Raw genomic sequence first — 24,679 nt, forward strand, 5'->3', positions numbered from 1 at the left:
ATTGAAGTAAATGTACGTTTTCCTTGCTTCTTTCTGGAAGTACTATCTGAACGGCTTTTCCCACCACCAAATCACCTGTGGCAATTTTTACCTACTAGCCACCACCATTAAATGCAGTTGAATTGTTTTCCAATTGATTAACTTAGATACGATTGAAGTAAATATATAATTCATTCATAAACCAGTGCAAACAAGTCTAATTTTTACGACTGTGTGTTAACACATGTGTGCAAAGGTTCTTGGCTTCTTTGTTGTGAAATGAGATGTCATGTGCACCAACCTGAGTTAACTTTGTCAGCGTTCTAATCCCATCCTTTTATAGCTTGATTAGAGTTTCTGCTTTTGGCACAGTGGACAATTTGAGTATAAATGATGCTTGTTAAAGAAGTATTTTGTCTCCATATTCTTGTTTGAACTTAGTTGTACATTGGTCAACCAAAGTGTCATTTAATGAGGCAGTGCCTTAAAATGTTTAAAAAACATTTAAAAGAAAATCTTCATATATTTGAGAATCAAATTGTTCAGTTCACTTCTTCAATTTAACTCAGAAGTAAGGATCTTTAATCACATATCTGTATCATTCTTGACTAACCTGATTTATAAGTAACTGAAAATATTTGGAACTGATGGTTAAATTGCAATAGTATTTTGTCTTAAGTGATCAGAGCTTTTAAAACATGCTTGATTGTGCACCACTACCTGAAATAACTGGTATAATATTGGTACACCACTTCAAGGCTGTAAAATGAGTTCAGTTGGGGGAAATTTGCTATGCTAATGATTTGGGAGATGTGACCTGATTGGCGTTATGGAGGTTTTGTGTGATCAGATTTGTGGATGCACCTGGCTTGTCATGTGATATTTTCTGGAAGGTCACAAAGTCATTGTAAGCTGAACATAATTTGGTTCAGAATTTCCATTTATCTCTTGTGCTTCTTATTCTGATTTTGAGATCTCCTGGTGGAACAACAGCTGTACACAGGCATTTTGTAAATTTGTTCTTTCCATTCATTCACCATCAAGTGCCCCTGTGTCCTCGAAGTTCTGAGTTATGTTGCTTATAGTTTGTCAAGTCACTATAATTTCCTTAACAGATGTCAGAAGCCAAGACTAGCACTTGATTCGACACTTAGAAATTTAATTATAGTCTTGGTGAATGGCAACTGATTAAATTCTTACCTTTTTCCTTTTCTTTCCTCAGTTGAAAGTAGTGACATAATTGGGGGATACTGTTCAAACAAGTTCTTTTGCAGATATTTTTATTTGTTCTTGGGAGGAAAGCCCACTATTTATTTCCCCAATCCCAGCTGTCCTTGTCAGGGTTCTGATCATTGATTTCCTTGAAGTTGGGCAGCCCAGGTAGCGAAGGAGTTTCCCGGTTTTTGACCAAGTGACAGTGAAGGAATGATGAAATAATTGTAAGTCGCAGTGTTCCCTGGTGCTTTACAATCCTTGTCCTTCTAGAGAATAGTGCCGGTGAATTGTTAGAATACACTTGTAAATGGTCGATGCTATTTCTTAGTGGTCCTGTCAAATGAACTGCTTTGTCATGGATGGTACGGGACTATTGTTAGAGGTGCATGACCAGCAAATGCAATGATTTTGCTGCTTTAGCCAATGTCCTTGGTTAAAGAAGTGTCCTTTTCAGAATGTTTGTGATAAGTATACATCTAGCTGTTAGTAGTATAAAATAATATTTCACATGTAACAATTTCATCACAATCCTATCCATGGAATCATACTTGTCAGTTTTTTGCCTGCCGCATGTGAGACAGCTGGCCCAATTTGGCACATGTCATCACATATTAATGAGGGTAAATTGGGCAGAGTTTGTCATTTCTGATGCTCAGGTTGATGCCCATTTTTCTGTCCAATTTTATTTGGCTTCAGCTTTTCCGCAGTTTTCGTATGACTGAATGAATGGCTTTCTGGGACATTGAAGGAGGCAAAGAAAAGGCAACCAAATTGCTGTGGAGTTGCATGTTTGTATAAAACGTATAAATATGCATGTTAGTACATCATTTTACCCCTCAAACTTGCTATTTGTTTAGTGAGACCATGGCTGATCAGATTGTGAAATCAGTCCAGAACGACTCAATAACCTGTTGTTCTATGTTTTCCCCACCAGGAAGTATTCTTTCCATGTTTACCCTGTCAAGACCGGTCAGGATTTTATCTGTTTAAGCTGTCACCTCTTTCTTAACTCCAGCAGATTTTAGTTTAGCCTGCCCAACTTTTCCTGATAACATAACATATCTCTGAAAGTTGCCACCCAGGTAAATAGTGCGGTGCAGAAGGCATATGGCGTACTGGCTTTTATTGGTAGAGGAATTGAGTTCCGGAGTCCTGAGGTCATGTTGCAGTTGTGTACGACTCTGGTGCGGCCGCATCTGGAGTATTGTGTGCAGTTTTGGTCGCCATACTATAGGAAAGATGTGGAGGCACTGGAACGGGTGCAGAGGAGGTTTACCAGGATGTTGCCTGGTATGGTAGGAAGATTGTATGAGGAAAGGCTGAGGCACTTGGGGCTGTTTTCATTGGAGAAAAGAAGGTTTAGGGGTGACTCGATAGAGGTGTACAAGATGATTAGGGGTTTAGATAGGGTTGACCGTGAGAACCTTTTTCCACGTATGGAGTCAGCTATTACGAGGGGGCATAGCTTTAAATTAAGGGGTGGTAGATATAGGACAGATGTTAGGGTTCGATTCTTTACTCAGCGAGTCGTAAGTTCATGGAATGCCCTGCCAGTACCAGTGGTGGACTCTCCCTCTTTATGGGCATTTTAAACGGGCATTGGATAGGCATATGGAGGATAGTGGGCTAGTGTAGGTTAGGTGGGCTTGGATCGGCGCAACAGCGAGGCCAAAGGGCCTGTACTGCGCTGTATTTTTCTATGTTCTATATCCCCTCCCATTGTAGCTACTAGTCTAGTAAAGGTTGCAGTGCACTTTTTTGTTTTTTTAAAAAAAAGAGATCCATACAGTATGTGGTGCTCCAGATGTGGTCTCACAAGTGTCTTTTTTTTTTAACCTGAAACATATACTGTGTATATTTGTTTGTCTCTCTTGGAATAAATGATAAACATACTATTAGCATTCTGAATTTTTGGCACTGCAGTTTGGCCTTTTGAAGTTCATGCACTGGGACACTCTGATCCCTCTGCATCTCACCTCTGCAATCTCTCACCATTTAGATAATTTTTAAAAATTCTTTCTGCCAAATGGTTAGTCTCTGATTTTCCCACATGACATTCAATTTACCAGATGTATGCCTACTCACTCCTCTTTTTCCCTCCTCTAAGACATCTAGATAAATTGTGTAATTTCAGGTTCCAGCACTAATCTCTGTGGCACACTGCACACATAATCTTGCCAACCTGGAAATGATCCATGTATGCTCATTTATTTCCTGTGAGGTAGCCAGTCTTGTATCATTGCTCATCTGTTAGTTCTGAACCATGATCTTCTATTTTCTACAATAATCTTTGATGCAGCCTTTTATTAAATGCCATTTAAATATCTAACAATAAAACATTAAAGTTCCCTTTTACCCACACCACTATTAATTTACAGAATTTCAGCAATTGGTTAAATTAGTTCCTTTTCAAACCTTGCTGTTTGATGACCTTTAATATGTAATATCTTTAGTTGCTTCTTACATTTTGTCAATGACCAATGTTAAGCTAATTTGACTGTGGTTTACTGCTTTTTTTTTCTCCCCCCTCTTGAGTGAAGTTGTTTTCTATCTTGGAATCTATTAGAATCTTTCCTAAATCTGTGGAATTAGAAAAATTTAAAACTAATGCATCATCTGTTCCCTGTGTCACTTCTTTTCAGAACCAGTGGTGAAGTGCATCTAGTTTATGGGAACTTGTCAGCCGACAGTGATAACAGTTTGCTAAGTCCCTCTTCCCTGGTGATTGTTATGTTCTTGAATTCCCTTTCCTGATTATACAGCTATTTGTAAAACACTGCATGCATCTTCTTCCATGAAGACGATGCAAAATACTTGTCCATCTGCATCTCATTTTACATTATTGATTCCCAGGTTATTTTTTATAGGACCAGTGTTCACTTTTGTCACTTTAAAACCCTTATAAAAAGAATTTCTATAGTTATGTAAATGTTTTATATTTCTAGCTTGTTTCTCTCTCTTCCCTCTTAAATCAGCAAAGATTTGTGCAACTACATGCTATCTTTTAACTTTTTCAGTTAACCGCAGATTAACTCCCCTTGTTGGAATGTAGCTGATTTGTCTGAAAGTATCCACATAAATGTGTGACTTCACTTAATTTGCCAGTTCATTTTTGCTAATTATAAATTAAAGATGAGGACTATTATAGATCACGTACAGTTTGGAAACAGGCCCTTCGGCCCAACAAGTCCACACCGACTTTCTGAAGATTAACCCACCCAGACCCATCCCCTACCCTATATTTACCCCTGACTAATGCACCTAACGCTATGGGCAATTTAGCATGGCCAGTTCACCTGTTCTGCACACCTTTAGATTGTGGGAGGAAACCGGAGCACCCGGAGGTAACCCACACATTGGCTTTCATGCTCTCATAATTGCCCTTCCATAAGTTTAAACTCCTTGTCTCTCCGTTGAACTGAATGTAAAATTCAGTCATGTTATGGTTGCTCCAGTTTAGGAGAGCCTGTGGTCTTCCAATTCCATCTCTTTGCACAATAGCTTGCTCTCTGGCTCCAGAATGTGCTGCTGTAATTTAGATTTCCTTCCTTTCACAGCAATCTGGGGTTTCGTGGTCATTATTTTAGATTTATTTCACATTTAGGAATTGGAGCTTGTGTTCAGAGCATTCGTGAGACCTTTTGAAGCATTAGTTCAGCAAAATGTCATTGTCATGTCAAAATAGCACACTCCACTCAATGTCCAACACCAAGCCCAGAGCTGCCTGAGTGGAGGTTCTGAAATTGAATTTGTTGCTTCTAATATGTACCACCTTATGGTAATTTTCTGCTTAATTTCTTTGTGTATCACCCTGTGCATAGTGATTCCTGAGCTGAGCTCAAAGCTGTTGTAAAATGAATTGATTTAAGGATTACAATTAACAGGGTTGCACTATTGCATGCTTCGATAATAGAGGGAGTGTCCAAGCTGTAAAGAACATGGAAATTAAGTAACTAACTGCATATCAATTGAGATCAGAAGATGGGTATCTTGGGATAACCTTGTTGAGGCAACAGGGATATTGGCTGCTAGGTAGACAGCCAGTGAAACCTCATTCTCTTTCGAGAAGGTCTCTTGCATCTTGTGACATTTGGGCACATATTTGTTAAATTTGCATCACCTGCTTATTTTACGTGTACTTGTTTTAAAAATGCAAACATAATAATCAACTGCTGGGATACAGTTTCTATTTTGGTTTCATTCCGTTATAAATTGAACATAATCAAAATGTAATCATGTTGGAGCTTGCAGTTTTGAGACACAAAGAGTTGACATAAACTTTTTTGTTAATTTTGAAAGAATTCAATTGGAGAGCAAGAGAGTAATCTATTTGGGTATTAGAATGCGAAGTGTATTTAAGTTTGCCTACCAAGTTTTATCTATGGGTTCTAATACATTTAATTATATTTTTAGTAGTTATCGCTACAACAAAATATTTGGTTTGTAACATTTCTCAGGGCTTCTTTCACATGAGAAAATGTTCTTTCAGAAACTAGAGACCTTGGACAGCTTTACTTTAATGTATCTGAATAATAGTTGTTCTTCCCCTGACCCAAAATGTCAATAGAATCTTATGGTGAAAAAATAAAATTTTCCCTGTTGGATAAGATTATTTCAAATTGACACTTTTTTTTAAAACAGCCCAGCAGTCTAATCAGTCACCAATGTCATTGGCATCAGATGCATCATCCCCAAGGTCATATGTGTCTCCAAGGATAAGTACGCCACAGACTAACACTGTTCCTCTTAAACCACTGATGAGTACGCCTCCAGTGTCGTCTCAACCAAAGGTAAAACCAAAATTAGTTCATCTAATTTAAATGATCGATACTTATTATGAAAATACAATTTTGGAGGGACACTTATGACACAATGTATGCTTTTAAATTTCACATGGGTAGTTTCAGGGTGGTCATAATTTGCACTGGCTAGCTTGAGTTGCAATTTAAGCAAAATTGCAATATTTTAAATGCCTGAATATGTTGCATTATTATCAACACTAGTTAATGTATTTTGAAAAAAATATAGCAGATGGATGCATTAGTATTTGAATAGAGTATGAGATATAATATCTGTGATAGCAAAACATGATCTTGGATCAGGATAGAATCCAAATGGTTAAGGTCAGAAATAAGTCAGGTGATAATGAGGGCATCAACAAAAGGTAGTGCATGGATCATGGATAACTTAAATCGTAGATTTTGGCAAGGAATTGGCAAAGGTAGCCACCACAGAGTTCATAGTGAGTATTCGGAATAGTTTCCTAGAACAATATGTTGTGGATCCAATTAGGGATCAGGCCATTTTGTGTCTGGTAATGTATACTGAGGCAGGTTTAATAAATTACTTGAGTAAAAGATCTCATGAAGCAATGACCATAACATGATAAAGTTTAGCACTCAATTTAACAGTGAGAAATTTGGGTCATAAACAACTCTGCTAAAGGTAAAAGAGATAATTTACGAAGGAATAAGAGCAGAATTGGGTGGACAGGACTGGGAAAGAAGCTTGGTGGGGAAGGCAGTAAGAAACAGTGGTAAATTTTTAAAAAATAGTAACTCATGTAAGGAAGGAGGATTTTAGGAAGAACTAAACCAACCCTTGTTATTAAAAGTTAAGGATGATCTCAAATTCTAGGCGAAAAGCAGGCATTGAGACAGAGATGAGTGGTGAGCTAGAGTAACCAACAAAAGATATCCAGTAAAAAAAAGTAAGTAAACTGAGGCTAAACTAGCAACTTCTTTTTTTAAAAAGACTGTACAAATATATTAATGGAAATGAGAGGCCAAAATGAACACTAGTGTCTGGGAGGTGATAATGGGGAATGAACAAATTTTCGGAGGCTTTGAATAATACTTTGCATTAGCCTTCACAGTAGAATATGCTAATAACACTCCCAAAGTACTAAATAAATGAGAAGCAAAAGTGATAGAGAAAATGAATAAAATAACTATCATTCGAGAAAACATATGAGTGAAACTAATAGGACAAAAGGCCATTAAGTCTCAGATGGATTGCATCATAGGTGATTTGAACAAAGTTCTTTCGTAATTTACTTCAGTAGCTGATAGTAATCTTGCAGGATCCCTTGGATTTGGCACATGTCCCAGAGGGTTTGAAAACTGCTAATAAATCACCCTTGTTGCCCTCCCTTTTTGAACAAAAGAAAATGGTAACTCTCGGCTAGTTAGCTTCACACGTTTAATGGCGTTGGAATCTATTATAAAGATGTAATAGTGAAGCATTTAGAAATACATAATGAAGCAGAATTGCCTTGGCTGACAGCTCTTTGAAGATCTAATAAGCAGGATAGATAAAGGGGAACTAGTGGATGCAAAATATTTGAATTTGCAAAGATGTTTGATAAGGTATCTTACTTTTGGCTACTTGAGGTAAGGCACTCTGGTATGATAGCAGCAAATTAGCATGCATAGAAGATTGGCTGACTAATAGACTTATGGATAGAGGGATAATTTTCAGGATGGCACTCTGTAACTAATGGAGTGCCATATAAATCCGTGCTGGAATGATTAATATTATGGGCAGGTTTGAAGATGACACAAAACTAGGTGAAAACATAAGTGATGGACATGATGCCAAGAGTCTGCAGAGGAATATAGCAAGGTTATGAGAGTGGAAAATAGAATATCATGTGGGAAAATGTGAAATCATGCACTTTGGCATAAGAACAGAAGAGCTAAATGTTATTTAAACAGGGAAAGATGGGAAAGCTGCAGCACTGAGCGATTTGGGTGTCAAGTGCATGAATCACAAAGCTGATACGCAAGATCAATAGGTATTATGGAATGTTGGCCTTTATTTCAAAGGGAATAGATTATAAAAATAGAGAAGTGTCGCTCAAAATATACAAGGCTGTACATAGTTGTGGTCCCCTCATCCAAGGAAAGATGTACTAACGTTGGAGACAGACCAGAAAAGGTAGATGAGGTTGATCCTGGATATGAGGAAAGGTTGCGTAGATAATGCTTGTATTGTTGACGTTTGGAAGAATGAGGCAAAACCTTACTGAAGCATGTGAGATTCTTTTGACACTTCACTGGGTTATGTGGAGAGGTTATTTCCACTTGTGGGAGAATTTCGCACAGAGGACATAATGTCAGATTAAGTAGCTGGCCATTTCAGACAGAGCTGAGGAGAATTCCTTTTCTGAGAGAGTCTGTGGTATTTATGACTGCAGAGGACCGAAGAGATTGGTTTGGAGCAATATACAATGCCATGAGAGATTTTTCTTCACTAATAAGGCTAAAGCAAGAATGGAGCAGGAAGGTGATGTTGAAGCTTATCTAATCAGTCATTGTTTCATTGAATGGCAGAGCAGACTCAATGGACGCAATGGTCCTCTTCTCCTGTGTCGTGTGGTGTTATTGTACTTGTTTATCAGGCCTAGGTATACGTTACATTTTCAAATTCCTGGGTTCTATATTGAACAGAATACTAAACTTCAGTTCCAGATATATGATTAGACTCTATGGCAACATGATTGACTTTCCTACTCTTGGAAGGATATTATTAAATTGGAAAGGGTTCAGAAAAGGATTAACCAGGATGATGTCAGGTTTGGAGGGTTTGAGTTATGTGGATAGGCTGGGACTTGTTTCACTGGAGCATAGGTGGTCTATAAGATCCTGAGGGGCATAGATATGATGAATAGCAAAGATCCTTTCCAAAACGAGAGGACATATTTTTAAAGTGAAAGGAGAAAGGTTTTAGAAGGGACCTGAGGGTTAACTGTTTCACATAAGGTGGTTCATGTGTGGAATGAACTGCCAGAGGAAGTGGTTGATATAGAAACAATTACAGGTAAAATACATTTGGGCAGGTATATGAATGAGAGGTTTCGAGGGATATGGGCAAAATCAGGCAAGTGGGACTAGTTTGAGAAACTTAGCATGCATGAGTTGGACTGAAGGTTTATGTACTGTATGACTCTATCAGTTCAAATGTAATCATGTGCCACTCCACTTCAGTTAGCATGAGTATGTTACTAAAATCATGGTCTCTTCCCACATTGTCGGAAGTCTATTTGACCCATCAAATCTGCACCAACCTTGAGAAGAGCATCCCACCCAGACCCTTAGCCTATCCCTGTAACCCTACATTTACCATGGCTAATCTACCCAACCTGGACATCTCTGGGCACTCTGGATAATTTACCATGGCCAGTCCACTTAAACCTGCACGTGTTTGGACTGTGGGAGGAAATTCATGCACACATTGGGAGAATGTGCAAACTGTATAATGACAGTCACCCAAAACTGGAATCAAACCTGGTGCTGCGAGGCAGCAGTGCTAACCACTGAGCCAATGTGCTGCCCTATCAGTTGCTGTTGAAAACTGCAGGAAGTTCTCACTTCAAGTTGTTACGTTGCTGATTTCAGTGTTCAGTGAAATGACTTTAAGCGAATCATAAGTTCCCACAGGAATCCAGAGTTGGGTTCCTTCAGACAGTTCTCATCTAGAAAGCATGAAAGTTCAAATACTTTATCATTCCTGAGCAGTACCTTGCTTTCCTAGCTGAATTATTTTATGAAACAAAATGCATCACTCAAAACAGCAGAAATACGATATATTGCAATATTAATTTGAAAAATTACTGTAATCACTGTCACTGTTAGATTTACCAGATTCCATCTCGTCCAGTTAAAATCCCAAACTATTCATATTGACCAACTTCAACCACTAGATGGAGCCAGGCTTCAGCACAAGTTCAGGAATGGAGCCAGGTATGAAGAGAAGAACTGTACTGGAGGTCTCAAAACAGTGCAGGTGGTGAGGCTAGGCAATGAGGGTCAGTAGAGAATGAGGCTCGGAGGGAGCAAGGGCAGCAAGAGAGTCGAAGCCTAAAGGTGAGGTCATGTGTGCTGGCAGGCCAGCCACAGAACCTTGGACTAACGATATCAAAGTGCAACTGACAGGTTTGAGTGGATGTATTGAAATTGTTTGTGAAACACTTAAGTGAGTTAATGTTAAGTAGGGGCCTAATGCATTTGATTGGTTTTTAGACCAGTGGAGTAGAATTGAGCCTGTCAAGTATGCTCCACCATTTGATCATGGGTAATATGTTTCTGAAAATCATTCTTCTGTCTCCCTGTTCTGCTTGTTCCCCTGTACTCATCAAGAACCTATCTATCTGTCTCCATGACTTGCCCGCCATAGCCTTTTACAGCAATTATTTTCACACATTTACTACCCTCTGGCTGAAGAAATTGCTCCTCATTTCAGTTCTAAAAGGTTATCCATTCAATCTGAGGCTGTGCCTCCAGGTCCTAGTCTCTCCTACGAGTGAAACCGTCTTCTCCGTATCCAGTCTATCTCAGCCTCTCCATATTCTAGGTTTCAATGAGAACCCTTTTTTTTCTTCAAAGCTCCATTCAGTATAGACTCAGTGTCCTGAACTGCTCCTCATGTGACAAGCCCTTCATTCCTGGAATTGTTTTTGTGAACCTCCTCTGGGTCCCCTCCCCTCTGGCCAGCATATCCTTCTTTTGATATGGGTCTCAGGTCACCACCTCAAAATGAGTGAGAATGTTTCATTTGCCTCCCAACTGAAACTGCATGTTAACCTTAAGAGAACCCTGAACTAGCATTCATAAGTTCCTTTGTGATTCAGACTTCCGAAGCCTTTCACCATTTAGACAATAGTTTATGCCTCTATTCTTCCTGTCAAAGTGTGTACTTTGCTTGTCTATGCAAGTCCTTAGGCAGTCTGCATGCTCTCTCAACACTGCCTGTCCCTTCACCTGTTTTTGTGTCACATACAAACTTGGCAACAATACCCTCTAGAATGTTCATGTACCACATCAATAATTGTGGTCCCAACACTGACCTCTGCGAGTCTCCACTAGTCACTGACTGCCATCCTGAAAAAGACCTTGTTATCCCTTCTGCCATGGAGTCATCGCATCATTGAGCAAGGAAATAAGCCCTTCATTCCAACTTAACCGTGCTGACCAGATTTCCAAAACCAGACTCATCCCATAGGTTTGGCCGATATCCCTCTAATCCTTTTCCTTTTGATTGACCTGTCCAAATGTCTTAAATGTTGTAGCTGTACCCACCTCTACCACTTCTAATGACCGTTCATTTCATATACTCACGGCTGTCTGTGTGGAAAAAGTTGCCCCTCGGGTCCCTTTTTAAATCTTTCCCCTCTCATCTTAAATCTGTGCCCTCTAGTTTTGGACTCCCCCTACAGCTTATCTGTGCCCCTCATGATTTTATAGACCACTGTAAGGTCACCTCACAACCACCTACGGTGCAGGGAAAATAGTCCTAGCCAGTCCAGCCTCTCCTTTTAGCAGAAACCCTCCATTCTCAGTAACATCCTTGTAAAGGGTGCAGAAAGAACTTACAATTTTATAACCTCCTTTCCAAAGCAGGGGCCAGTCAGCCAATCTTGCATCCAGGTCAGTAGCTTTGCCCTCACACCATGGACTCATCTTTTCAGCAGTCTCTTGTGACACCTTATCAGATGCTCTCCTTTGTCTAATTTGCTCATTCCCCTTGAAGAAGCCTTATTTTATTATCCACTTCCAAGTGCTTTGCAATCTCATCCTTAATAATAGACTCTAAAATCTTACTAAAGACTTAGGTCAGCCTAAGCAGCCTATAGTTTTCTACCTTCTGCCTGCCACCCTCTCTCCAAACAGCCATATTCCATGAACCATTTTCCAGTCCTTTGGGGCCCGCATTGATCCAGTGATTCCTGAATGATCAGCACCAGTGCCTCCACAGTCTCCTTTAAAACTTCTGTGTGTCATTCATCCAGTATGGGTGTTTTATCCACCTTTAAGCTTCTTCAGCACCTTCTCCTTAGTATGGCCACTGTAGTCACCTCAGCCCCTGACTATCATGAAAATCTGCTGTGTTATTGGTGTCTTCCATTTGGTAAAGCAAAATCACTTCCTACGAACTGAGTTGCATTGATGTGCCCTGGGAAACCTGTTACAGGGGGTTTTCAGTTACAAATGTCTGACTTCGGAATGCTTGTACAAATGAATGTGATCTCATACAAGGTGTCGTTGACCTAGGAATGACCTGTTTTACGTAGTCCTACATTGTGTTCTGACTTGAGTACAAATTGAATTGTGAACAGACTCCTGAATGGAACCCATTTGCAAACCAGGGGACTGCCTGTGTGCAGTAATACCAATGCCTGGAATAAGAAACTAATCCTAGGCCATTGAGGACAGGTCAGGATGGGAAGGCACCTGGTCTGTTTAGACTGGTTGTGTTAAACAAGTCCAAGCCCATGAATTCCAGTTCACGTTTAAGCTATGACTTTGGAAAAAATGATTTACATTGCACATCTGCAATATTTACTTAAGTTGTCATAGACTTGACTAGTGTGATTTCTAATAAATACATGCTTTATGCGTTTTGACCTGTTTTAAGTATGTACTGAAATAGCACTGGTTTGCAGACCGTGCTTTGGGGGTCTCTGAAAATCAATGTAAAACAACTGAAAATGGTGTCAGTTTAAAAGCTCTGTATTTGAGTCAGAGGTGAGAGTTTGTCTTTGCTTTTCTCTCCGTAGTCCAGTATTTCAGTTGTGAAACAAGGACCAGCACAGCAGCAAGTATCACAGCAATCTGCAACTGCTGACAAACACGGGCATGAGCCAGAATCCCCTCGTAATGTTCAACGTTCAAGGTAAGGATATCTTGCTGTAGTTGTGGGTCAGTGTTGTGTTATGAATTTAGTTTTGTTTTTGCTTCAAATAAGCAACCCACTTTGATCATTCTGTTGCTTTTTCTCTTGAACTGCATAATGTTCCTTTTCAAGTAGCCTTCAAATATAATTGAACCACATTGGCTGAATGCTTAAATCTATTGTGGTACAAATTGAACAGAATTGTCTACAGGTATAACTTTTGGCCAAAGGCATTTTGTAATTTGTTTACGGCACATGGGTATTGCTGGCTGGAGCACCAGTTATTGCACTTGAGAAGATGATGGTGACCCATCACTTTGGATTACAGAAGTCTGTGTGATACATAAAGTATGTGCTCCCAGTGAGCGTTTACTTTAGGAGTTCCAGGATTTTCACCCTTAGCTTGAAAACATAGGTGGTTATGTTTGCCTGTATGGGTGGTTGTTGTCTTTTCTAGGAAATTTATGCTGTGGTTTGGAAAGTGTTGTTGAAGAAACCTTGAATTGCTGCAGTGCACCTCAAGGATAGTATATGCTGCAGCCAACATGTACTCGTGTTGGGAGGGAGAGCAATAGGTTGCCTCTGAATCTGGCTGCTTTGTAATGGATCTCCTGTAACTGTGAATATTGTTGGAGATGCATGTATCCCAGTAATTGGACAATGTTTGATCACACACTTAACTTCTATATTTGTAGATAGATGATATACAGGCTTCAGTGTGTCCAATGAGTTAGTTACTGCAGAATCCTCAGCCTCTAACATGCTCTTCAAAACTTAGACTGATCCAGCCTAATAAATACTAATTTCTTGATGGTGGTAATCTTTAGGATGTTGTTGATTGGTGCATTCAACATTGTTCATGCCATTGAATGTCAATGGAATGTGATTGGACAGTTCTTTTGTTTGATATGCACTTGTGTGGTGTAGATGTTACTTGGTACTTTTGTTGCTCAAACCTGAATTATATTCTGATCTCATTGAACAGGGATGCACACTGCTTCATTATGTGATTAGCAATGAATGTTGTGCAATCATCAGCAAGGACTTCTGATCTCAACTTGGAAGAACGCTTTTGAACGAAACAGCTGTGTGTGGTTGGGCCAAGGTCAAATCCAAGAACCTCTTGCAGTAATGTGTTTAGACTGAGATGATTGGCCTCCAGTAGCCACAACCATTTTCCTTTATGTTGTGTGTGATTCCGATCAGTGGAGATTTATCACACTTTCATATTGAGTCCAGTCTTTCAGTCAAATACTACCCTGATGTTCCAGGCATTTGGTCTTACTTTGCTTTTGGAATTCAACTACGTTAGTTCCTTTTGATCTGAACCAAGCCCTGATGATAGCTAGGGCCAATTGGACCTTTTGAAACCCAAAATAAATATTGGTGCGCAAGTCATTGCTGTTATAGAGCTGTACAGCATGAAAACAGACCCTTCGGTTGAACTCCTCCATGTTGACCAGACATCTTCAATAAATCTAGTCCCATTTGCAGAATTTAGCCCATACCCCTCTAAACATTTACTATCTATATACCCATCCAGATGCCTTTTAAATATTATGATTGTACCAATCTCCACCACTTCCTCTGGCAGCTCGTTCCACATATGCACCACCCTCATGAAAAAGCTGCCCCTTATGCCCCTTCTTAAATCTTCCCCTCTTACCTTAAACTTATGCCCACTAGTTTTGGATGGCTCCAACTCCGAAAACACCTTGTCTATTTACCCTATCTGTGGCCCTCATGACTTCATAAACCTCCATACGGTCACCCTCTCTGCCTTCACTGGTTCAGGGAAAATAGCCCCAGCCTATTCAGCCTCTCTACAGCTCAAACCATCCAACTCTGGCAACATCTTTGTAAATCTTTTCTGAACGCTTTCAAGTTTCACAACATCCATCCTGTAGCAAGGAGACCAGAATTGTATGCAATGTTCCAAAAGTGGCCTAACCTATATCCTGTCCAGCTGCAACATGACCTCCCAACTCCCATACTCAATGCACTGACCAATAAAGGAAAGCATACCAAATCCTGCCTTCACTATCTTGTCTCTCTGCAGCTCCACTTTGAAGGAGCTATGAACCAGCACTCCAAGGTCTTTGTTCAGCAATCTCTCTAGGACTTCACTGCGAAGTGTTTAAGTCTTGCCCTGATTTGCCTTCCCAAAATGCAGCACTCACATTTATCTAAATTAAACCCTGTGTGCTCTTTGTTACCATTACTGAAGATGGCTTCAATTACATCTGATCGAGAGCTGACTGGAGTGATAATAGGTCAAATCAAATCCATCCTGTTCGTCAGTGATTCTGTCTGGATCATTTGGACCTCTTCCAGGGCAGGTGGAACCTGGTATAAAAAGGACCTAAACTGGAGGGGACAATAATACCTTTGTGGGGAGGTTTGTTAGTACCACTTGCGAGGGGGTTTAAACTAGTATGGCAGGCAGCAGGTCAGCATATGAGGAGAGGTAGAACTTGATGAATAAGGAGGGGTAGTTTAGACAACAGAATCGGGCTATAAAAGTGTACTGAGTAAGACAGGAAGGAGAAATAGTAAGGTTAGAGTACGCAGCCAAAATTAGAGTCATTCATACAAATGCACAGACTGTAAGGCGCAATTCAAATTGGAAGCTATGCCTTGGGTCAGGGGTCAGTCATGAGCATACATACCTTTAGGTTAAGGGGCTGGAGATTAAGATGGGATTTGAGACAAAACATTTTCACTCAACGGGTGGTGCAAATCCGGAATTCATTGACCGCGAAGGTCGTGGAGGCCGGAAATCTTACAACCTTTTAAAAAATATTTGGATGAGCACTTGAAATATCATGACATTCAAGATTATGGGACAAGTGCAGGAAATTTGGATTGGCGCGCCATTAGTTGTAGCTATGTTGATGCAGACTTGGTTGACGAAGCCCTTTTTCTGCACTCTGACACACTATAGTAGCCTTACAGAGACACAGTTGCAGGATGATCAGGACTGGGAACTAAATGTACCAGGTTATGAGGTTTACAGGAGGGATAGAGAAAACAGCAGAGGGGGTGGAGTAGCATTACTGATTGGAAACACTGCTGAGGGAAGACGTAATAAGGGGAAAGCACATAGAGAGCTTGGAGGTAGAACTGAGAAATGGTAAAGGAATTAAACTCCCATAGGTGTCTTATATAGACCAGTTCATAGCAGCTCTGGAGTACGAGATTGTATAAATGTTGAAATTAGGCAACTATGTAGCAAAGGCAGAGTAGTACTAATGGATCTTTCTATTCTTAACATAGACTGGGAGAGACAGACAAACACTTTCCTGGAAGATTGTGTCTGCGGTGTGGCAATATGTTTTTGATGTGACAGGGGGGCAAACAATTTTGGAACTAGTAATGAGCAATTACTTTGATTTCAATAGTGACGTACTTCATGAGCATTTGTGAAATAGTGATCATAACATCATCAAGTTTCATGTATTGTTTGTATGAGGGAAGGAAAGATGAGATATTAGAATTTTGGTATTAGGCAAAAATTGTTCAGGGTAAACTGGGAACTTCTAATCAGCAAAACAACTGCAGAACATTGGAGGATGATCAAAGAAACAGTTAATGTCATTCAGAAGCAGTATGTACCCATAAGAAGGAAAAATTTCTACCTCTGATCAGCCATGGACGTCTCGGGAGGCAAGGGACAGCATAAAATGAAAAGTTGATAAAAACATAAAGGACAGTATCGATCCCACAAAATAAAACAAATGCAAACAACAACAAAGGTCCACAAATCTTAAGGATTCTGAAAGGAAACTTGCAAGGGTCAAAAAAGACTAGAAGAGACTTTTGAGTTCTGTAAACAAAGTGGTTAGTTAAGAGCACTATTGGTGTACATGGCAGACATGCTGAGTGATTATCTTGCTTCAGTATTCACAACAGAAAAAGAGGATAACTTGTCAGAATACATAAAAAGTGAACAGAGGATTGGGGATCGAATCTTAATAAAATTCATTTGAAGTAAATCTTCAATAATGGGGAAATGAATGGAACTGAAGAGTGACAAGTTCCCAGGACCTGATGGTTTCCATCCATAGGTGTTAAAGGAGGTAGGAGAGCTCAGTGCTGACACCCTAACTATCTTCATTCAAAAGTTCCTTGGATTCAGGAGTTCTCCCTTTGGATTGAAAAATTTGCTCAAATTACTCTGCCCATTTAAGAAGGGTGAGGGAAGGAAATCAAAATTATAGTTCAGATAGCCGAAGATGTGTGATGGAAAAATGTTGGCTGCTGTAATCAAGGATAGAGTAACTGATCACCTCAGACTTTCAATTAATCCGGATGTGGTAGAAGCTGGTACAATTGCAACATTTAAGAGGCATTTGGATGGATATATGAATAGGAAGGGTGTGGAGGGATATGGGCCGGGTGCTGGCAGGTGGGACTAGATTGGGTTGGGATATCTGGCCGGCATGGGCAGATTGGACCGAAGGGTCTGTTTCCATGCTGTACATCTCTATGACTCTATGGAAGGTATGTCATGTCTGACAAACCTCAGTTTTTTGAAGAGGTGACAAATAAGTCAATTCATGTTGTTCATGTAGACTTCCAGAAGGTCTTCGCTCAAGTCCCATACGTGAACCTAATATCTAAGGTGGAAGCCCATGGGGTTGAGGGCAAATTAAGGGACATGGATAGGAAATTGGTTGAGTCACAGGAAGCACAGAGGTGGGACAATAGGTAAGCACTGAAGTTGGCAGGATGTGACCGGTGCTGGTGTCCTATTGGGATTTGTGTGGGATCTTAATTATTCACGATATCCATTAACAATTTGAATAATTGCATAAAAATTAAAATATCCGAATTTGCTGGTAATGTAAAATTGGGCAACATTGTCGACAGAGTATCAAGGGATATGGGCCCAAGGCAGATATATGACATTAGGCACTAAAAGAAAAATCCTGAAGAAGGATGACTGGATCTGAAATGTTAATTCTGATTCTCTCCACAGATGGTACCAGACCTGCTGAGATTTTCCACCAATTTCTGTTTCTGTATATGAAGTTAGGCCACAGAGTAGCTGTAATGTGAATTGAATTGAATTAGCTTTGTTGCCTCATATACTTTAATGAGTACAGTGAAAAGTTTATGTCACTACTTACAGCACCATCTTGGGTACAAAGGTACCTAGGAACAACTTTTTTACTTACAATATCTTCAAAAATAGAGAAATAAAATGTCCAGCATTGCAGAAATAAATGTCCAGAACGGTAGAGTTGGCTTGAGGGTCTAAGTGGCTTATTCCTATTCCTATTGTGGGCAGCACATATCTGGGAGAAAGTGAGGACTGCAGATGCTGGAGATAAAGCTGAAAAATGTGTTGCTGGAAAAGCACAGCAGGTCAGGCAGCATCCAAGAAGCAGGAGAATTGACGTTTCGGGCATAAGCCTTGGGATATTCCCGAAACGTCGATTCTCCTGCTCCTTGGATGCTGTCTGACCTGTTGCGCTTTTCCAGCAACACATTTTTCAGCACATAGCTGGGCAGTTTTTCTTGGATTGATGCTAATATGGCAGCTCTACTGAAATTGCTTGGCTGTAGATGCAGCTAATTGTGGAGCGTAAGGCCTCACTGCTGCGACAAAGATTTTATTGTGGCCCATAGCCTTTGTTGTATCTGTTCAGCTCATCTGTTTCTTGGTAAGAAATGTTAAGAGTCTGTTAAGTTTAAAAACTAATTTATACGATGTTTGGGATGTTGAGAGGAAGCCACAATGGTTCATCGACTTAGCACTCGCAGGATCTTAACCCTGTCTTCTTCATTCAAGCTGTGACCTGGCATCATTGAGAATGGTCATTTCCATGGCTCCAACTCTTTCTGCAATTTAGAGATTTTGTGATTCTGAAGGACATTGCTGATGGGCTGGGTCTGCTGGACGTGTAAGCAGAAAACGCAATTTATCTCATCTGTCTTCTGCAGGTGCTTCAATCCATTATACTATTAGTAAGAGTGACCATCCATTCTTGTGAAGATGTAATCATGCCTTTCACGTTGAAAATACCTTGTATTGTGTCGTGTGGCATTATCACAGATCTAGCAATTGAAGCCTGGGCGTTCGTGAGACATCATGAGCCATCAACAACACCAGAATGGTACAGCAACACAATTGCAACCTCATGTTCTATGATTACGATTATGCCAGGTTCAATCTTCGTTCAATGAAGTGTGCAGGAGGAAATTCCACGAGCAGCGTAAGGTGTCAGCCTGATGGAACGATAAAACAGGGCTACGTGTGTACCACACAGCGTAAGCAGTAAGTGATAGACACAGCTTAGCATTCCAGAGCCAATAGATCAGATTTGCCATATCTGGTCATGAATGCTGATGGACAGTTCAACAACTCACTGCAGAACTCCACAAAGGTCCCTAACATCAGTGATGGGGGAGCCCAGCACATCATTGGCAAACTGAGATTGAAGTACTTAGCAACAATCTTTTAGTCAAAGGTGCAGTCTGACTATCCATCTCTGCCTCCTCCACAGATGTCAGTCTTCAGCCAATTTGATTCACTCCACATGATGTCAGGGAACAGCTGGGAACACTGGGTACTGCAAAAGCCGTGAGCCCTGACCGCATTCTGGTTGCTGTACTGAAGATATGTGATTCAGAACTTGCTGGGCCCCTAGCCAAACTGTTCCAGTGCAGCTCCAGTGTTTATATTTGCCCGACATCTGGAAATTGCCAACATGCGTCTTGTGTACAAAAAGCAGGACAGATCGAACATGGCCAGTTACCTCCCCATCAATCTTAGTCATACAGAGTGGAAATAGACCCTTTAGTCCAACCAGTCCATGCCGACCATATTCCCAAACTAAATTAGTGCCACCCTGATTTGGCCCATATCCCTCCGAGCCTTTCCTACTCATGAAGTTATCCAAATGCATCCACCACTTGGTCTGAAAGTTCATTCCACACATGAACCACTGTGTTTTAAATAAAAAACGTTGCCCCTCGCATCCTTTTTAAATCTTTCTCCTCTCGCCTTTAAAAATGTGCCCCCCTAGTTTTGAACTCTTGCCACCCAAGGGAAAGGACCCTTGTCATTAACCAGATCTATGTCCCTAATGATTTTACAAACCTCAATGAGGTCACCCCTCAACCTTCAGTGAAAAAGCCTTTCCAGTCTATTTTTATTTCTCAAACCCTTCATTCCTGGCAGCATCTTGTTAAATCTTTTCTGAACCCTATCCAGCTTAATAATATCCTTCCAATAACAGGGCAACCAGAACTGCTGTACAACCTCAACATAATATCCACACTCCTGTACCCAAAGGTCTGAGAAATGAAGGCAAACATGCAAAATAGTTTAACTACCCTGTCTACCTGTGGTGCAAATTTCAAAGAATTATCTACTTGAAGCCCCCGAGTCTGTGTTTTACAGAACTAGCCAGGGTCCTGCTCTTAATTGTGTAAGTCCCACCTTTTGTTTGTTTCCCCACAATGCTGTATGTCATATTTATCCAAATTAAGCTCCGTCGTCAGACCACAGCCCATTGAACCAATTGATCAGGATCTATTTGTAATCTTAGAAAAGCCTCTTCACTGTCCACTGTACCACCAATTTTGGGGTCAACTGCAAATTTACTAACCATGCCTCCGATATTCTCATCCAAATCATTTTTATAAAAATGACAAACAAATGTTGGCCCAGCACCGATCCGATGTGGAAGACCGCTGGTCACAGGCCTCCAGTCTAAATAACAACTCACCACCACTACTACCCTCTGTCTCCTCCCATTAAGCCAATTCTGTGTCCAGTTGGTGAGCCCACCCTGAATCCCATATGATCTAACTTTATTCATCAGCTTCTTATTTCGAACCTTGTCAAAGGCTTTGCTAAAGTCCAAGTAAACAATGTCTTGTCCATATCAAATCTTTTTGGTTTCTCCATTTAAAAAACTCAATCGAGTTTGTGAGGCATGATTTCCCTCGCACAAAACTATGCTGACTGTCTCTAATCAGTCCTGCTTCTCCAAATGCATGTAAATCCTGTCTTTCAGAATCACCTCCAATAACTTGTGTAACAGGCTCACGGGACTTAGTTTCCAGGCTTCCTCTTACAGCCTTTCTTCAACAATGCCACATTGTTAGCCACCCTCCAGTTCTCTAGTACATTGGTAGAAATATTTCTGCTCGGGATCCTGCAATTTCCTCCCTGACTTTCCACCATGTCCTGGGATGCACTTGATCAGACCCTTTTATGTTTTTTAAGACCTCCAGCACTTCCTTTTCTAAAATGTGAACTATTTTGAAAACATTGATATTAATTTCCTGTGTTTTCTCGCCTCCCATTTCTTTCTCAGCAGTAAAAACCGATGTGAAATATTAATTTAGTATCTCTCCCATCTCCTGAGGTTCAGCATGAAAACTACTTCATTGATCTTTAAGGGGTCCTACTCTCTCTAGCTGCACTGTTGTGGTTGATGTATTTGTCGAATCTTTTTGTATTATCTTTAACTTTATCTGCCAAGGCTATCTTGTATCCCCTCTGTGTTCCTGATTTCCTCTTTAAGAATGCCGCTACACTCTTTATACCCTTGAGGAAATTCAGTTGATCTCGATTATATGTATCTGATACATGATTCTTTTTCATTTTTGATTGGAACCTCAACATCTTTCTTCATCCATTGTTTCCTAATCCTACCATCCTTTCTTTCACTCCAGTAGAAACAACATGCCTCTGAACTCTCATTATCACACTTCGGAAGGCCTCCCATTTGTCAGTCATCCCTTTACCCGCAATCAGTCTACTGCAATTAGCTTTTGAAAATTCTTGTTTCATATCCTTAAAATTTACTTTGCTCCATTTAACAACTTGAACTTCTTTGTAAAACATATCCTTTTCCATAATTGTTGCAAGTTTTAGTTTTGACCATCAGTAAAGTGATTGAAAGTGCTATCAACAGTGTTATCAAGCAGTATTTGCTTCACATGATACCCAGTTTGGGTTCTGCTTCGGCCACTTGGCCCATACGCTCATTGCAGCCTTGGTTCAGATGTGGACAAAATAACCAGAAATAGAAGTGAGTGCCTTTGACATCAAGGCAGCACTTGACACAGTTTGGTATCAAGGACAGCAAACGTGGCATCCATGTAAGTTTGGGGAGGGATGGGGCGGGTGATGGAGGTGGGAGTGAAACTCTGCTGGTTCGACTCCACACTTGGCACCAAGCAAGATGTTTGTTATTGTTGGAGGTCAGTCATCTGGACATTTCAGCAGACATTCCTCATTATAGTATCCTTTGCCAACCTTCAATGAAAAGCTGCTTCATCAATTACCTTTCCTCTGCCATAAGGTCAGAAGTGGCGAGTTTCTGTGATGATTGCACAATGTTCAACACTATTCACAACTCTGATGCAGAAGCAGTCCAAGTTCAAATGTAGCATGGTGGTAAAAACAATAACTGCAGATGCGGGAAAGCAAATACTGGATTAGTGGTGCTGGAAGAGCACAGCAGTTCAGGCAGCATCCAACGAGCAGCGAAATCGACGTTTCGGGCAAAGGCCATGACCTAGACAATATCCAGGCTAAGGCTACAAGTGAACAGTATGATTTGCACCGCACAAACGCCAGGTAATAATCATCACCAACAGAGAATCTAACCACAGTCCCTTGAAAATCGGTGGTGTTGGCATTACTGTATGCCTCACCAACAACTTAGTAGGGATTATGATTGAACAAACTCAACTGAATTTGCTGTATGACTATAGTGGCTACAAAAGCAGGACAGAAGCTAGGAATTTGATGCAAGTAACTCTTCCCCCTGACTCTACAAAGTCTGCCCACCATGAACAAGGCGTAAGTGAGGCTTTTGATGAAACGCTCACTACTTGCCTGGATGAATACAGCTCCAATAGCACTCAAGACATCTGACACCATCCAGGACAAAGCAATCCACATCCACAAACATTCATTCACTCCAGCACCAATGCTCGTTAGCAACAGTGTATAGCATCGACAAGATGCACTGCGGAAATTCACCAAACATTCTCTGACAGCATCTTCCAAATCCGTGACCACTATAATCTGGAAGGACATGGGTAACACAGACATGAGAGCACCACCATCTTCAAGCTCTCCATGAAAGTTTCTCATTCAGCAAATACTTCCAGACAGAGTTTTCCCAGTACTTTTTTAAATTAATATTTTCAGCATTCATAGTATTTACTTTCACCCATTGGGAGATCTGTGCACCTTCCAGAGGGTCTGATCTGTTAAATATGTGCTGTTTTGATCTCTCGCATTACTTGTGTCATTTTGAATTCTTTACATTCCTGTGAATGCCCTGAGCACCTTGACTGCACTAAAGAGAATAGCTAAAGTGAGTGTTGATCCCTTAGAGGATGAGACTGGGGAATTGGCAGTGGTGAGCACAGAAATGGTAAAGTCACTAAATCAGTTTTTATGATGGAGGAAACTATTAGCATCGTAATACTAACCAGTAATGCAGAGGTTATTGAACGGGAAGGCCTTTGCACAATCATCACTAGGGAAAATGCACTGAGAAAGCTACTGGGATTGAAAGCAGACATGTTCCCAGGGCCTGATGGCAAACATCTTGGGGTCTTAAATTAAAGTGACAGCAGAGGTAGTGGATCCACTGGTTCCAGTATTCCAAAATTTCCTGAATGTAGTAAAGGTTCCAATGGATTGGAAAAATGCTAATATAATGACCTTAATTTAAAAAGGGAGAGAACCAGAAAGCAGGCCAGTTTGATTTGTTGGGAAATTGTTAGAATGCATTATTAAGGAAATATCGACAAAACATTGAGAAAGTCAAAATACAATCTGTTGTGGTTTTATGAAGAATAAATCATGTTTGACTAATTTGCTAGAGTTTTTTGAAGATATAGCAAATAGTATTGATAATGGGAATCCTGTCGATGTACAATGTCTGGATTTCCAGAAGGCCTTTGATAAGGTGCCGCAGAAAAGCTGTGGGGCGCCATACAAAGATCCCATGATCAGCAATGTGGTAAAGACAATGTATATGGTGAAAACTGATAAATACAGGTCAGGACAACACAAGCATCTTCCCTTGAAGATGTGCTGTTTTATCTTTACGTGACCCGAAAAGACAAATGCGTTTAATGTCTTCTTTGTCATTGATACTGGAGTAATAATCGGTTTAGGAGATGACTTCTTTAAGACTCTAGCCTTGGAAGAGGGAGTTAAACGTTTTTCTGGCGTATGTGGGCTACCATTGAGCCCTAGCATTAACATTTTCTTTGTGTTCTCTTTCAAGACTGAAAGTGCAAACATTGGATTTACCCTCTGACAGACAATCATTTATATTGTTATGATGTAATACTTTTAAAGGAAAAGGATACTTTTAAAGGATATCATCCGCAAATTTTAATGTGACTAAATTTGAAAGCGAGAATTTGGTAATGTGTTCTCAATTTAAATGATATTAAATAATATTTGAAAGTTTTATAAAATTTGTGAACCATAATTATTAAAACTTTTGCAGCAGCCAGAGAAGTCCATCACCAAGTCCAAATCACATTGCAAGTAACAGCGCGTCTTCAGTACCGTCAACAACATCTGCACGTTCGTCGTGTTCATTGACGCCGACACTAGCAGCGCACTTCAATGAAACTCTTATAAAACATGTTCAAGGTTGGCCTGCTGATCATGCGGAAAAGCAAGTAAGTGCATAGCTCTGTTTGTTTTGAATTATATTTATATTGCATTATTAGGAGCTGATTTAAGGATGTTGACATTTTGGAGTTTTGAGATTTCTTTGATTTCTATTTATTCTAATCATTTGTCCTACTG

The 24,679-nt window shown here is 40.3% G+C and overlaps 1 protein-coding gene across 9 annotated transcripts in view; it reads left to right on the forward strand.

Annotated features, from left to right (window-relative positions):
• The window catches only part of waca (WW domain containing adaptor with coiled-coil a), a 129,614-nt gene that overhangs the window by 87,042 nt on the left and 17,893 nt on the right, over nucleotides 1–24,679 (forward strand). For 8 of the 9 annotated variants that reach the window (XM_072576038.1, XM_072576041.1, XM_072576043.1 and 5 more), the window contains 3 exons: nucleotides 5,836–5,984; nucleotides 12,752–12,867; nucleotides 24,372–24,549. In XM_072576038.1, coding sequence (XP_072432139.1) covers nucleotides 5,836–5,984; nucleotides 12,752–12,867; nucleotides 24,372–24,549 — 443 coding nt within the window. The remainder of the gene's footprint in view (nucleotides 1–5,835; nucleotides 5,985–12,751; nucleotides 12,868–24,371; nucleotides 24,550–24,679) is intronic. The other variant, XM_072576039.1, reaches the window with a different exon arrangement.

Source organism: Chiloscyllium punctatum, chromosome 8 (genome assembly GCF_047496795.1).
Source record: "Chiloscyllium punctatum isolate Juve2018m chromosome 8, sChiPun1.3, whole genome shotgun sequence".
Lineage (NCBI taxonomy): Eukaryota > Metazoa > Chordata > Chondrichthyes > Orectolobiformes > Hemiscylliidae > Chiloscyllium > Chiloscyllium punctatum.